Source organism: Solea senegalensis, linkage group LG11 (genome assembly GCF_019176455.1).
Source record: "Solea senegalensis isolate Sse05_10M linkage group LG11, IFAPA_SoseM_1, whole genome shotgun sequence".
NCBI classification, from domain to species: Eukaryota; Metazoa; Chordata; class Actinopteri; order Pleuronectiformes; family Soleidae; genus Solea; species Solea senegalensis.
The window spans coordinates 3,756,112-3,772,417 of record NC_058031.1 but is presented as its reverse complement, the minus strand read 5'-3'; the positions used below and the strand labels follow the sequence as shown (position 1 = coordinate 3,772,417).

The 16,306-nt window shown below is 43.5% G+C and overlaps 1 protein-coding gene across 1 annotated transcript in view; it reads left to right on the top strand.

The window, feature by feature from the left end:
- Positions 1-16,306, top strand: part of LOC122777647 (cadherin-4-like) — a 227,804-nt gene that overhangs the window by 187,112 nt on the left and 24,386 nt on the right. Inside the window, exons 7-9 of the mRNA XM_044038999.1 lie at positions 6,705-6,849; positions 8,783-8,955; positions 13,423-13,560. Coding sequence (XP_043894934.1) covers positions 6,705-6,849; positions 8,783-8,955; positions 13,423-13,560 — 456 coding nt within the window. The remainder of the gene's footprint in view (positions 1-6,704; positions 6,850-8,782; positions 8,956-13,422; positions 13,561-16,306) is intronic.

Below are 16,306 nucleotides of genomic sequence, written 5' to 3'. Positions count from 1 at the left end.
GCCCATGAACGTTATCACACAGCTGTGTTTATCTCTTTGACACGTCCATCCGGTTCCTTTACTCCCACAACAGAGAGCGGGCCAGAGCGGAATTAGTGTAGTTCTGCATAATAGATGTTGGAGAGCAAATTACGGTCGAGCAAATCAGCTTTACAAACCATTTAATTAAGCCCGACCAATAAACATTACATAATGATATCGCGCTACATTATTAAGCATGAACTCACTGAATCACAGTGAGCTAAAATCGTTCCCCGTGCGTTCTTGCGCTTTGATCGCCGCGAGGACCAATTACACTTTTTTTTATCACACTTGATGTCAGGATGAATGATGGAATTTCCAATTTGCGGCATCTCTTTTTTTTTTCTTTTTTTTTTTTTCTATAAGGTGTGGCGGCACGATGTGTGCAAAGCATCTGGATGAAGTGAAGTACGGCGTCAGACAATGTGATGATTAATCATTGACTTCACAGCCAGTCACATTACCTTTTTTTTTTTAATACGGTCTGAAAAAAATAAAACCTGCCGCTCAGATGATGAATGAACACTCCTTCTTCTTCCACCGTTTCCTCAACCTGAATATAAATTGAAACGTAAAAAGGTTTCTGTCCTCTTGTAACATACATGGCCGTCTTTGCTCGAAGCATACCATGTAGGTCTAAAACAATTTTCCCATCACCTGTCATCACGGCTCCGCTTCATTTGAATAAAGCCGCCATCGCTCTCCACTTCCTCCCTTGCGTTTGCACAGTGTGTGCACTTCTTTAGAATGGAAATGTCAAGCAGTCAGGCAAAGCGCCTTTAAAATTTAATAAAGTGCCAATTTATAGTATTTCAGTTTGAGCTTGTTTTTCCACGAATCTTTTCTCTGCCATGAAGAGCAACTACATTTGGATTTGTCACTTAACTCTCAAATCCAGTCAAATCTTTTATTGGGAGCTGAGCACATTGATGCTCATGAGAAGCTGCGGTCGATTGGGGTGATTTGTTAATAAAAGCTTTCTAAAGGGTGCTCTCGCTATACTCTGTGTTTGTTGTAAAGGAGACAAGTGTTGGGAAACAAACTGAAGGCAGGAACCATGAGGAGACAAAAAAGTCCTTTCACACCACTGTCAGTGTCTGAGAAATGTAACGCTGTATTAAATTACCTTTAAACATTTAAGAGTCATTCAACAGTGTAGAACACATATGTCAAACTGGTGGCCCGGGGGCCACATGTGGCCCTCCAATCGCTTACATGCGGCCCGTCCACCACTGTGCGAGGTGCTGGAATAGAGACAGAATATAAGACTCAATGTATTTGCCGGCAATATTTTTACAATAGTAATAAGACATTCGGTTGTAATCATTGCTTTATTAAATGTATTACACTCAACATGAAATTACATATATTTAAGCTGTTTTAATCACAATTATCCTTGTCATTATTTGCTAAATTTTCAATGTAATTGTCCGTTTTTGTGCATCATAAATATGTTTTTATTGTGAATCATTTTATATCAAAACAAGCACTTTTACTTTGTAATTCTGTCTAATATCATAATGAATATCTTATATTGGCCAACGGCTATAAATAGTTGTTTTTTCCACTTTTTTTCCTCTATGTTGGCCCCCGCTTGACCAGAGTAGATGCTCATTGGCCCCCCGGTCATTTGAGTTTGACACCCCTGGTGTAGAAGTACGCTCTCTCTCTTCACGTGCTTCATTGGAATTATGCTAAATATGAGTTCCCGACGTGCAAAATGCACATGAACGCCAGATCACGTCGTGATTTCCAGTCGGATCATTTTGGTACACGAGTTCCCGAGTATCAAATGCTCCTGAGACAAGGAGCCTGTTTGCTACAGAGCAATGCTTAGACCTTCCTTGCTCTCACTGAGACTTGGATAACACCCTCCAACACCGTCCATCCCTGCAGCTCTCTCCTCTGCCCACTCTTTCTCCCACACACCCAGATCCACTGGCAGAGGTGACGGGACAGGCTCTTTACCCACCAGGTGTGTAGCCAATGAAACTTCACACCTGGTGATGGTGATGGCTCAATAGAAACCAGGTCAAAACAGCAACAATAACAACTTTCTCTTTGGCCTAGCAGACCAAAAGTATCAACAACAAATGTTCACCTTAACTACACAGGCAAGTCAAAGGTCAAACAACCCAGCTAGATACAATAGCAATTAATGAAAAAGCAACCAAATAAGAAAGTCATACTTAGCTTAATTCCAGGAGTCCTGTGAGATACCCAGAAAGTCCAAAATGCACACACATTCTGCCTCTCAGGCACAATCTCATGACGTAGGGTGATAGGCGGGGTACAGCCTGGACAGGTGACAGGTTGGCAGTCACAGGGACACATAGAGACAAACAACCACTGTCTCTCACATTCACACCTACAGTCACTTGCAACCTACGAGTGTCCAATTTACCTAATCCCCAAATCTGCATGTTTTTGGATATAGGTTATATATATATATATAGGTTTGGTGACATATAGGTCGTTTTCTGAAAACGTGACTGTGGGTCGTTTTTTCAAACCCCTGAATCCGACGTAAAGGTAGTATTTTCCAACTCGAATATGCACAGATGTTACTGAGGGTAGGGTTAGGGCAAAAAAGACAGGGTTAGGTAGTAAAAATTAAAAAAAATATATTAAAAAGGTGGTATATTAAGGGACCGAACCATAGTCAACTGTTCTCCGGCGCAGCGCTCTCGCTATTGAGCCGACTGCCGGTGCTGACAGCGGCGAAGCCACTAGATACAGCGTCTAAGGCGGAAGTGGTTGCTGTTATATATATAACCGCTAGGGGCGCATGTTTTAAAAACGTAAATATAGGTCGTAATTCCTGCATACGACCTATATGTACGTTTTATTGGAGGACAGTCTCCACGCACACACGGGGAGGACATGCAAACTAAAGGCCCACTGTTCTGACCGGGTCTCAAACCCAGGTTTTCTTGCTGCAAAGGCAAGAGTGCGGTGAAATAATTCCTTTATTATAATTATCAGAATCAGAATCAGAATACTTTATTAATCCCCGGGGGGAAATGGTTTTTGTTCCAGATGCTCCGTGCAAAGAAATAGAAATACAGCAGTGGAAACAACACATAAGATATGGATATAAAAACAGTAAAATAGGAAGTAAGTAATATTAGATAAAAATAATAATACAATAATAAAGTAGAGAATCTGGAAATATATACTATAGTTTGCAATAAAGTGAGGATGAGCGTAGTTTGTTATATGTGTGTTATGTTTTGTTTCCAATCATCAAAGGAATTATTATAATATATATACAATTACCACAATAATTATAGGTTTTAATTCATAAATGTTGGTTTACACAAGAAGCAGGTGAGAGTGAACCGTGTGTCAGACATTTTCTATTTTGCTCGAAGCAACGAAAGCACTTGAACGTAACGCGCTCATAGTTCCGTCTTTCTGATGAACCACGCGCACGCGAAGGCAGCGTCAGTTCACACAGTGCTGCGCGCGCACGCGAAGGCAGCATCAGTTCACACAGTGCTGCACGCGCACGCGAAGGCAGCGTCAGATCACACAGTGCTGCGCGCGCACGCGAAGGCAGCGTCACCTGACTCTCTCTGTGTTTCTCAGTAGAGCGCTGTTTAGATTTGGTGTCGCCTGGCAACAATAATAGCGAGCTACACATGGGAAGTGATTTGTTTGACGTCAAAACAGATGGCGGCGGGCTGGAATGTGACTGAAAACACAACACACGCATCCACAACAAAGTTTCACAGAAAGGGAATTCTGTTGCATAAACAAAGCCCCGGTCAATCTTCAGTTTAATGGGACACATGCCTCTTGCCCTCGGCATGTGTACAGCAAGTTTTCAGATGAAGAACGCAGCATAAAATGTTCACAACAACTTAACAGAGGCGGGAGAGTAACATCGAAAATCGCCAAAAGTTAGGTACTGCACCTATAAGACATTATGTGTACTTAAAAAACCCAACGTTGGTGTTTGACTTTGTGTTCTTTCGTTTGTTTACTTCATATTTCATGCAAGGATGGAACAAAAGTTATGGTCTGGTTCTTTAAAAAAGAACGAGCTCTCTGAAATTCAAAACTAGCCAAGCACCAAGACACATTCTTGTGAGGGAGGGAGGAGAAGAAGAAAAAAAAAACCTGGGAGCATCTGGTCTGCTCTTATCTCTATCAGGATGCTTCATCTTTGCCAAATGCAGAGCACTGCGTGGTACACTGTGTTTTCTCTCCCCCTGCCTTTCAAGATAATAACTTTAATGTGGACCCACAATTACATTTTGCCTTCTTTAAACATGGCGGTAATCTCTGACTCCTGCTGTTATTGAATTAGGGTGCGGGTGCGCGCGGGATCGAGGGCTGAGGGGGTCTGTGGAGATAAGGCACCTGGTTTTGGAGCCTGTTACCGCGCGCGGATATTGGGTGCAGCACAGATCAGACAATGGGGCGGGGGGGAAAAAGTAAAGTCAAATTAACCTCAGGGAGATCTGAAAACACAATTTCAGCAAGGGTGGAGAGGTGTGGAGTGGAAGTAGCTGGTGGAGAGGAGAGGGGCAGGCGGCAGCGGAGAAGATCTTCACCTCTCTGAGGAGCAGAAGTCGATAGAGAATGCTTTTTATTCTATTTCCTGCTAAAAAAAAATGAGCCTGGAGGCCTTTTCACTTATCTGACTCTCATGCTGTTGCAGTGGCCAGGTTGCATGTTTCCCATTAGGCTCACAGCGGTTCTGCCCGTTCTCCGTGCACGCCGCTCGTGTTACAGTGTGTTTCTCGAATGTTTGCATCTCCCCTCTCTCCCCCATCCTCCCGACACATGGATCTCCTTAGTGTCAAAGAGGTCGGACGGTCCATGGCTTGACATTTTAATGGAATAAATATTTATCAGCCTCATATTGTGAGGAGCACGATCGAGATGGTATCTGAATTATCTTTTTTCTCCTTCTCAGTGTGAACTAAACATATCCCCAGTGCTTCCACCTGACAGGTATATCGCTGAATAAGTCATGTTCGGGGATATAAACATTCCCAGGTAAGGTGAAGGAAATCAAAACAGCCTTAAACTGAAGCGAGCGGTTCATTTTAAGATGCCACATAAGTCTGTTTCTGACCTTCGCGAATGGGGAGGGTGAAAAAAACAAACCGCAAATATTTATTTAAACTCCACATTTCATTGATAATTTAGTCGTTTTCTCGGCCCCTGTTTTCATTCGCTCACTTTCTTTATTTTTCCCTCGTTGGCCTAACGAGAGAAAAGCCGTCGCCGCCGGTTTTTATATCACATATCGATTCCAGTAACAACTTCATGTCCAAACTTTTGTGAGAAATCCTGTTTGGCGATTCGCCTCGTGCGAGCACGGCGCCGTTGAATTTGAAAGCGCTCGGTGTTTTAGTGGAGTCGGAGAGAAGTGAAGAGATTTCAAGACTTCTGCCTCGAACGAAATCAAACAGAATGCTGGCCTGGGATTGAACGTTTGCGATCCTGGAGCAGACGCCTCGCCTTTGCAATAAAATGTCTCCAGTTTTGTTTCCTGCAATTATAAACATTTGTGGGGGACACAGTGGAGATAGCGATAAGAAGTCTGGAGAAAGTTTCTAATAGCAGAGGTCGTTTCTGCCTTTTTGACGCTTTAGTGCCGTGTAATTAAATAATGGAGCACGGTTAAATGATAGATTCAAAGAACGCTGTGTAAATATTTTAGCTTTAGAGGTGCTTTGAAAGTATTCACTTTGGTGTTTTATTTTATTTTTTTATTATTTGAGTTCAGAGACAATATAAAGATGAGGGCGTGTATGCCAGAATTGATTTTCATGCCAAATACGTTTGGAACATTTTAACCCTTTAACACCTAAGCCTCAAAACGTCCATCTGGACTTTTTTTGCTTATTTTAACCATGAAAGGGGCCAGAAACTGTCCTGCGAGTGAGTGCTTTTGCCCATTTTCCCTGAATAACTTTCAATATCTGGCAGTTATTTACAATGTAACGCATGTTAAAATGGTGTATTATCAATTTAAAATGAAGAAAAACACCAGATTTTGGGTGTTAAATTTCAAATTTCAATAGTCTAAAACAAAATGGGTTAGGGTCAGGACGCCGATTCTTCGGCTTCCTGCAACAGCTCGAGTGAAATTACCGTAATAACCACATGTTGTTTTTTGTAGTTTTTTTTGTTGATCCTTTTTAAAGAAAATTACATTTAAGAGAAATTACAGGTTTATTGAAGTGTCATTTTATTATTTTATGAAGAATTATCCATGTTGAAAATCAATAATAACCCCTTAACCTGGCACTTTAGATGTCTATCGAAAGACAAAAACATGGTCTGAATGCCTGTGAGAGTTATTTTATTCTCATGTAGACTTTGTACTGAAGACACTATGTAGACACTACTTTAATTCGACACTGCACAAACATCATCATCATAAACATTTTTATTAACTTGTCCCTTCAAGATTTGGATTTTGTTTTGTATGAACATCAATGAAGAGAAACAAGCGCTGTGAGACGGATAGATTTAATCATTCTGTCGTACAACGTTTTTAATTTTACCTTGATGTTTTCTCCATGTAACCATTACAAGATCTCATCAAGCTCATTGTGAATTATTAATATATTCATTCACTCTCCGCTCCTGCAATAATAACCATGGCTTTAATTGTTGTTGTGTTTTTTTTTGTTTTGTTTTTTTTTTACGTTCACCAGTTGCGCGCCCATGCCGTGGACATGAACGGGAACCAGGTTGAGAACCCCATCGACCTGTACATCTTCGTCATCGACATGAACGACAACAGGCCCGAGTTCAAAAACCAGATCTACAACGGCTCTGTGGACGAAGGCTCCAAACCAGGTATTCACACATTATTGGATTATTAGAAGGAGAAGAAGATGAAGAAGAGTGAAAATGCGTCATGTGACACGGATGCAATTACAGGGTGGACGTGTTCATTAAGGATTTAGAAGATTTAAAAGGGGGCGGTGAGGATGGGAATGGACTGATAATGACTTGTTTATCAAGTAAAGAGTGAGAATCATATGACGCATTTCTAACAGCCAGAGATTCTGTCTCCTGCAGCGGCTTTTCATTGAGCCGGCTGCAGCGGTGGCCGTAAACCAACGAGGGTGTTCAGGCTGGAGAGGAGATTGAGGATTAAATGTACCATGCTGTCGCACCACTGGGTCACTTTATGTCCAACCTCAGAGCGGAAGACTCTCGGAGATGAGCTCACGGTGTGCGCGCATGTGTGTGAGCCTGATGATGAGCCGGGGGCACAATAAAGAACTTTCTCTTTCTTTCATTCTTTCTTTCTTTCCTTTCCCTCCCACGAACAGCATGACATGCTACTAAACAATAATAATATTTTTTTGTTTAAAATGGGTGTGCTGGAATTAGGAGCTCCAGTAGTTTCTGTGGAAGGCCAATTACAGACTTGAATTAGTTTGCAAATGAAAGAGTCATTATGGACCTAATCCTGTCAGGCACAGCTTAGGACGCCTGCACAAAGGGTCCACTTTAAGCCCCCTAAGAGTGCAGCGTAATGAAATTACCCCCGTTGATGTGATGCCATTCTGATTCTTCACCTCCCTTTCTATCCCTCTATCTCGTAAAAAAGGAAAAGAAAGAAAAAGTGATAGCTGGAGGACTGGTTGTCACTTGGAAGCAAACCAAATATGGAGTCTGTCTTTTTCTCCCTCTCCCTCTCCCTCGCTCCTGCTGCTGGCTTTTATTTCTCTCCTCGCTGAGAGGCCTTCAGAGTGCTCCCTCTGGCCGAGTCATTGACAAATGCTGCTTTGAAATGTAATGAAGTTTGAAATGGGAGCCGCGGTTACAATTATCCTCGGACAGGGGCTGTCACTGGGATGATATCACTATCTCCAGCAATTACAATCAGCCACAAGGGAAGGAGAGCAAGAGAGAGAGAGATGGATGGAGAGATTGGGTGTTTATGCAGCGGTGCCTTCACTGGAGAGGCGATTTTTTTTGCCTCAGATCTGCATCCACACTTCCCGCTTGTCTCTTGCAGAGTGTGTTCCCAACTGTTTGCCATAAATCTACATAGATGCATGTAAACAAGCGTTATCAAGCATCCTGATTCCGATCGATATCAAAATGTGATTAACATCATCGACGCCTGTCGCCGGAATAATGCAAAATACGGCATTATGTGCGATTGATCTTATATCTATACGTCTGTGCTTGCCGCTGCATGTTGATGATGATATTATTACGTGAGACATATTCCGCGACGGCCAGCATTTCTCTGCTGACACAAATCTTTAGAGGTTAATTAACGCCATGCGAAGTGTTGTCACAGTGTTGTGGAACATGTTATTGGTTCATTTGCCACTTTTATCAACACGTTTCTCAGCGTCAGTGTGTTTTATTGCCGATGAATGTTATTAAATCCCGTTCCGAGGACGGAGAGCGCGGCGGCGTAACTGTGCCGTCAAAAACTGTGATGCACAAAATGATCGGTTCAATAAGTCGAGCCTGGGTCATTTATTTCAGGGATGTGATTATTGTAATTGTAAACGATCGGCATTTTCTAATTCTGAAACGTCTCCTAAATACCACTCATTCAGCGGTTTGACTGGATAAATGCGTTACTGTCCCCACCTGCCCCTGAGCTGCTGATGTGTTATACACACACTCCCTTATTCAGGTCTGATATCAGACTAAAGCAGAGGCAGAGAAATAACATCAACAGCAACAAATCACCAAAAGTTACACACTGAGTTTGCCTGTGTTCATACGTCGTGAGCCGCTTCCTTTTCTTTCCCAGGAACGTATGTGATGCACCTGTCGGCGTTCGATGCCGACGACAACACCACCGCGAACGGAATGGTGCGCTATCGAATCCTGTCCCAGACGCCGCACAGCCCCATCCCCAACATGTTCACGATCAACAGTGAGACGGGGGACATCATCACGGTGGCGCCCGGTCTTGACCGAGAGGTGGGTTCTTTTTTAAAACAGTCCAACTCTCGACCCGGATTACTCCTGCTGCATGAAACAGATGTGCATTTTTATCATTACATTACATTACATGTCATTTAGCAGACGCTTTTATCCAAAGCGACTTACAAAAGTGCATTTAAACATTTGGGTACAAATAAGAGCTAGAAGTAAGTAAGAGCTTCAAGTAGATCAAACTATGAAGTGCTAGTCATAAGTGCGATGTACAAGTTTTTTGGGTTTTTTTTGTCGTCTTAGTCGAGGTAGAGTCGGAAGAAATGTGTTTTTAGTCGGCGGCGGAAGATGTGGAGGCTTTCCGCTGTCCGGATGTCGATGGGGAGATCGTTCCACCATTTGGGAGCGAGGACAGTGAACAGTCTCGAGTTCTGCGAGTGCCTCTGGGATCCTCTCAGTGAGGGGGCAGCGAGCCGGTTTGTCGATGCAGAGCGGAGTGGGCGGGCTGGGGTGTAGGTTTTGATCATGTCCTGGATGTAGGCTGGACCGGATCCGTTTGTAGCGTGGAACGCAAGCACTAGAGTCTTGAAGCGGATGCGAGCAGCTACAGGAAGCCAGTGAAGGGAGCGGAGGAGGGGTGTAGTGTGGGAGAATTTTGGTAAGTTGAAGACCAGTCGAGCTGCTGCATTCTGGATGAGTTGCAGAGGTCTTATGGCACATGCAGGAAGACCAGCCAGGAGGGAGTTGCAGTAATCCAAGCGTGAGATGTCAAGAGCCTGGACCAGAACCTGTGCCGCCTTCTGGGTTAGAAGAGGCCGTATCCTTCGGATGTTGTGCAACATGTATCTGCAAGATCTAGCTGTTGCAGCAATGTTGGCAGTGAGGGAGAGATGGTCGTCAAGTGTCACACCCAGGTTCCTTGCGGTGTGAGAAGGAGTTACCACAGAGTTGTCGAGGGTGATGGTTAGATCTGTGGTGGGAGAGCTTTTTCCTGGGAGAAAAAGAAACTCAGTCTTGTCAAGATTGAGTTTCAGGTGATGGTCAGACATCCACTGAGAGATGTCAGTCAGACAAGCGGTGATCCGTTCTGCTACCTGTGTGTCGGAGCTGGGAAAAAAAGGGAATGAGTTGGGTGTCATCGGCGTAGCTGTGATAGGAAAAACCATGAGAGCGAATAACCGAACCAAGAGAGTTGGTGTATAGAGAGAAGAGGAGAGGGCCCAAGACAGAACCCTGAGGGACCCCAGTAGATAGAGGACAGGGTTCCGACACGGAATTTTTTAATTTTTTTAATTTGCACGGATAATCAAAGAAAGTAGGATTCATTTGCAGCCTTTGCGTTTTGCTAATTGCGTTGTTTCTAATTGCATTTTAAAACTCCAACACAGTTTTCCTGTTTCCCGTTTTGTACGAACACTGTGTCAGTTTTTTCAGAAACACACGGCGACAAAATTTACACCTAAAATGGGCACCAACATGTTGGTACATCTGGGGTTAGTCGATATCTGTATCGTGTAGCTTTGATGACTCTCTGTGATGTGACTTGAAACTCACCGCACACAAAAACACACACACACACACACACACATCAGATCAGGCTATCTTTTTTTTTAAATAAAATTACCTCCGTCTTCGGTCACCTTGTTTATGGAGCTTTAAAAAAAGTTGTGACAGGATCCAAATGTGTGTACTCATGCGACATGGACATGCCAGACACAACTCCGCAAAGAAATCTCACAGACAAATCATCATCCCAAACTGTCACCGCTGACAGACCCATTAACAACACATCAATGGGCTGCTCACCTCGAAGAGTGTGTGTGTGTGCGCACGTGTGTGTGTGTGTGTTAAAGATAGAGAGGAAATATAGAAGACAGAATGCCCTTGACGCCTGTCAGACAAACACAAAAGCCCATATAATCACATCGCCACTCGATAAAGCGCGGGCAAGTTGTGAAGAAAGAAAACTGCAAAGGGAGCAATAGCAGGAAAACTGAGCTGGTGGTAGTTGTATATTACAATGAAGCCGGAGTAAGTGTGTGTGTGTGTGTGTGTGTGTGTGTGAGCTTTGCAAAAAGAAGAAGATCGGGTGAGTGACATTGGAGAGCCGGATTGAGAGAGAGAGAGAGATGAGGGAAACTCGGGTTATACTGATGGACATGACAGTCGTCATGTTGTTGAGCCTCAGCTCCATGTCTGTGCATGTTGTAATTGTAGGACAGATGGGACGTATTCTTAGAAAGTGTTATTTTCGAGATGTGCAAAGATGCTCCTGCACCTGAGGTGAGGTCACAATACGGAGTGAATCAACACAGATGTCATTACCTTAATGAAAACGTGTTAATAACGGGTTTATTTATCAAGTGGTGGAGAAGTGAAGCTGTGCTTCTGTACTACTCTGAAATGCATTAACACTGCGATCGCTCAGGGTGATTGAGCCTTTGGGATCAGAGCATCCAAACAAATGAAATCAGACACGCGACGTCTGCAGCGTCGTCAATAAAACGTTTTCATAAATCCTCTTTCTCATTTCAGTGAAGCTGGAATCAACACTTTGAAAAGCTTTTAATCATAAATTCATCTGTCGACTTAAGAATTCACTGACTTGTGTGTTTTTAGCCATTTGGACATTGAGTGTTGCTATACTAGGAATTTATATGGGATTTATTCTAACATTTTGTTTTAGTCAGGAGAGAAAAATGATGTATTATAGAATAATAATAGAATAATAGTCATTATAGAGTCTTTGAATGACAGCGAGGGATTGACAGTATATAATCCAGTGTGTAAAATGTCAGTGAAATTATTTTCATTTGGCAGAAATTGAAGAAAAGAACTACTTGTTAAAATCATGTTTTTCTTAACTGTTCTTAAATGTCATATAAGATAATCTAGTCGGATAGATTTTTTTTTTAATAAATAATAAACGTGCGTTTCCAAGAAAGTACAATACAGAAAGATATTAACAATATGACTATAAAAAAAGTTCAAATTGAATGTAGATTATAGACAGTTTCCAGAATATAGACAGTATGCCTGGTTGAATTCATTATAATGGAAGTTGATTGTAATAAAAAATCTGACTCGTAGTAAAGTAAAAAGATGTTACTTTCTTCAACTAAAGAAACTGTAGAAAATACACACCCCTCTCTTTTCTTGTAGCGCCTTTAAATTAAAACCTTGATTGTTGTACATAAACTTAACAGGAGGATGCAGCTCTCTGCTGTGCTTCCTTAGTCAGCATTATTCACCTCTGAAACTTTGAGAGTTTCTGCATCTCCCTTCTCTCTTCAAGCAGGGGTGTTCGAGGTATTAAGTTGCTCCAAAAAAAAAAAAAAACAAACATAAAAACACACATCTATTTTTGGTAACCCTCCTCCCTCGTGCCTCGGCTGCATCCCCTGCTGTCTCTCTGTTCTTTACTTTTGAAATGTCTTCTTCCTCTCCTTTATAAACTCCCACACTGGTTCTCTTCTAAAGGTTTTTTCGCTGGACTTTTAAAATTCTTGTTGACAGCAGCAGACCTCAGTTCTCCAGAGGAACCTGGTTATGCTGTGGTGTTGTTGCAATGCTGAGAGGTTCAGAGGAGCTCTCCATAATTACTCCCTTGTCTAATTAGCGAGAGTGGTGTGTACACGCTGTACACGGGCTGACGGGACAGTCGGGCGAGTGCTGCTTTTAAACAAGATATGGAGGCGGGAAAGACGCACGTGGGTGTTAATGAGAGTGTGTGCGAGGTTGAAGTTCACCATCTTGTCTCGCGTCGAGATGAGAGGTACAGAGAGGAGCTTTCTTACTCCCCCTGATGTGGCATCCTCGTCTAATTGGGATATTTACGTGGTAATTAGCAGGTGAGTGTTAGGGAGAGACTGGGAGTGTAATTGGGAATCTCAGTGATGGGACGCATTATCCAGACAGGCGGCTCCTGGGCTCCGTCCCTTCCTGCAGCCCATTAGCTGCACCCTGGGACAGAGGATGTGACAGAGGATGCCAGAGAAGAGAGAGGGGAGCCGCGGAGGAAAGGTGGACGAGCTCGACGCACTCAGAAGTACGAGATGTTTAAAAAAAAAGAGACCCATTTTTCAGCTTCCAGTGAAGCAACGCTGTGTCATTTTTGAAAAGATGTCGTTTGTCATCGTCTCATATTATTTCCCCATCGATGGTCTTATTAATCTCTGTCTGCTGGATCATTGTCTTCACATCTGTCCATCAGGAGCATGTAAGTGATAGCTTTGATTGCCACACCCATGAAGTGCAGCCTCTGCAGACGGTGTGAAGTCTGGATATGTCGCACAACTCAGTCGAATAAAAGACCCCCCCCCCTCTGTTTCACATAAGCCCATGGATGGTGACAATGGAACAGAACACAGGCTTGGTCTCCTCTCCCTGTGGGAATCACACTCTCTAACTGCTGCTGCTGCTGCTGCTGCTGCTGCAGACTCGGGGGGAAATGAAAGCTTTCTGCTGAGCTGACCAATAACTGTTGTCTTTTTCTGTGTCTACTGTTTACAGAAAGTGTCTCAGTATACCGTCATTGTGCAGGCCACAGACATGGAAGGCAACCTGAACTTCGGCCTCTCCAACACGGCCACCGCCATCATCACTGTCACGGACATCAACGACAACCCTCCCATGCTGACCTCCAGAACTGTGAGTCACCACACATAAGGGCGGTGGAGGGAGGAGGGTGGAGGGTGGAGGGAGGAGGGTGACTACGTCTCAAAGGAGAGGGTTTTGGTTGAGAGAAGAGGGAAATTCTTAAAATTATGACTATGACAAGAGTAACAAATTCTTTTTTTATGAAAGGGTAGAGAGAGAGAGAGAGAAAAGCACTAAAGAAGGTTGAAGCGAGTGGTGGGGAAGAGTGAAAGAGAGGGAGAGAGACAGCAATGAAATGAGGAAAAAGGATTACAACGCTTCTGTTGTTACGCAGGAAGATTTACACAAGGACAGCGAGGGAGGGTTATGAAGTGCAAAGGGCACGTTTTAATTTCCTTGTAGTGAATGCACAAAATATCACACACACACACACACAGACAAATGAATCCATATCATTGACTTTCATCAGCAAAAAACACAAGAGCCAGCAATTCGTTAATGATTGTTGTCGTGACTGTGATATTTAGAGCGATGATTGCATCACAGAAGGTCATTAATAAGAGCAGAGTTAAATTTAAATGCCCGGCGTAATGTACTGAATATAATGTATCATATCACTGGTTTTGGAATTCAGCACCATCATCACTAAACAAACTTTACTCCACTCTCACTCTCTTTTTGTTTTTTTTTCCTTTTCTTTTTTGTTTTGTTTTGATTATTTGCGCGGTTTAAAGGTCAAGCTTTAATTGAAGGCGCTAAGTCTCCGTGTTTGTTGAGGAGGGAAAGTGCTTGAGGGGATTCAACATAACCCGTGATTGAAGTGTTGTGACATTGTGTCGAAATTCAGATTCAGGTGAGTGAAGTTCAGGTCTGAACACTCTCAATCAGTCCTGAATGCATCCTCAGATCCAAACATGAGGTGGTGTGAGGATGCAGTTTTACAGTTATTTGTGATTGCCACATGGTTTCATATTGCAGCAGCAGGAGTAGAGCTTTAAGTCACTCAACTTTTATCACACACGTCTGTACAGTTAGAGGCGACATAGACCGGAAGCTCCAATTAACGCTGCGTTTGTGTGTGTGTGTATCTGCGTCATTACCTCGTTTATGAAACCCTAAAGTTTCAGAACAAACAGTTCAGCCACTGCTGAGAATATATTGTTGAATTGTTTTCCTGGGCTCTGCGAAGCGGATCGGCACTTCCTTAATTTGATGTCGTCATCAGAAATCCTCACCACCGTAGCGCCTCCTGGTGCGGGCACTAGTCCGGGCACATCCGGTTGCGTACATTCAACCGCAGAAGAAGAACTCTCGTTGTAGCTGCTGAGATGCAGAGCATCCACCGTGCCAGAGGGGGAGCTGTGTATCTGAGAGCTGGCCTATCTATTACGTCACTTCCAGGTACCTGGCCAATCACAGGACAGTGGGAAAGCTCTCGTTGGCTGGCCAATCACAACACAGTCCACGTTCTGGGGGTGTGGTTTTGGTCTGAAACAGCGCGGCTGACGAGAGCGTCAGTGAGGAGATATTTTGATCGGCTCGTTTGCAGCGATTAGGAGGTTTTTAACCATGAAAACAAGTTAATATGTGTAAGTAGACCTCCATAACTAACATATATGTGTGATACAAGCATTCTATGTCGCCTTTAAAAATGACTGTTCTCGTGGACAAGCACTGTGACGTCATTGTGCATTTGTGCAATCTGATGTGGTCACAGGAGACACATCCAGGATGCATTTAGATGGCCAACTGTAGACAGATATTAGTACCAGGTCTGAACCCGGCCAGTTCTCCTGTGTGGACTGTGGACTAACTTCTCAGCCATCCTGGGCCCCGGGCAATAGTTTGCTCTGCCTGAATTGATGCGGCGCCCTTGAGATGGTCAAAAGGTGAGGCTGTTTGTCTTCATTTTAGTTTCAGTGTAAGAAAAATCTACCCATGTGTCAGTATGGCTTCAGGTGTCGGTATTTATTCAGCGTGTGTGCTCTCCTATCGGGAGTGATGAGAGCGCAGTCCTCTTGGGTAGCTTCAGTGCCCGCCGCTCTGTAACTGCAGGGGAAGCAGGCGAAGCGCCGTCGACGCGCCACTTTAAATGAGAGCACTTAGCATTAGCGTTAAGCGTTTGCCCCGGGAACCATTAAGATCCCCGATCGTGATGCGCGCATCTCATCGGAGGATCGCGTGTACGAGGAAGGAGAGAGGGGTCGGCGTCTGGACCACCACCAGACTCCGAGATGAAAAATGGAAAGTGTGGGTGAATGATGGGCAGAGAAGGAAGAATGAAGGATTATTTAGTCAAAGGAGCTATTTTCTACCACAGCCGTGATAAAGCATCGACATGTCCCGTTGTAAATCAGAGGCCTTTCCTGTCTTGGCATCCCCTCCTGCATTAGGATTCTCTACTGATGGCGGTGTATTGATGATAGCAGCCAGTACCAGATTAATATCCCCTAACTGTATTCCACCGTGTTTAAGTGCGCTTCCATTGGCACATCATGGATATTAATGATACATTTTGGTGGAGGTTTTAGAGTCAGGATGAGCCGAGCACTTTTATCCAGTCCTTTCATAAATCAGCCGTTTCAGTGGCGGGATAACATAAAAGCTATTTTGTTGAGAATGCGAGCCATTATGCAGATACTTAGTGTTTGCAATAAACCACATAGATCTTTCAATGTGTCCCAGAAATAAAAAGTTTGGGGAATTTGTCTTTAATGTTGATGATTAATATTTCATCATGCCTATCAGAGGTTGGCCTATTTTTTTTCCAAGGCGGCAAAGGCTGGCGTGTAAGTTC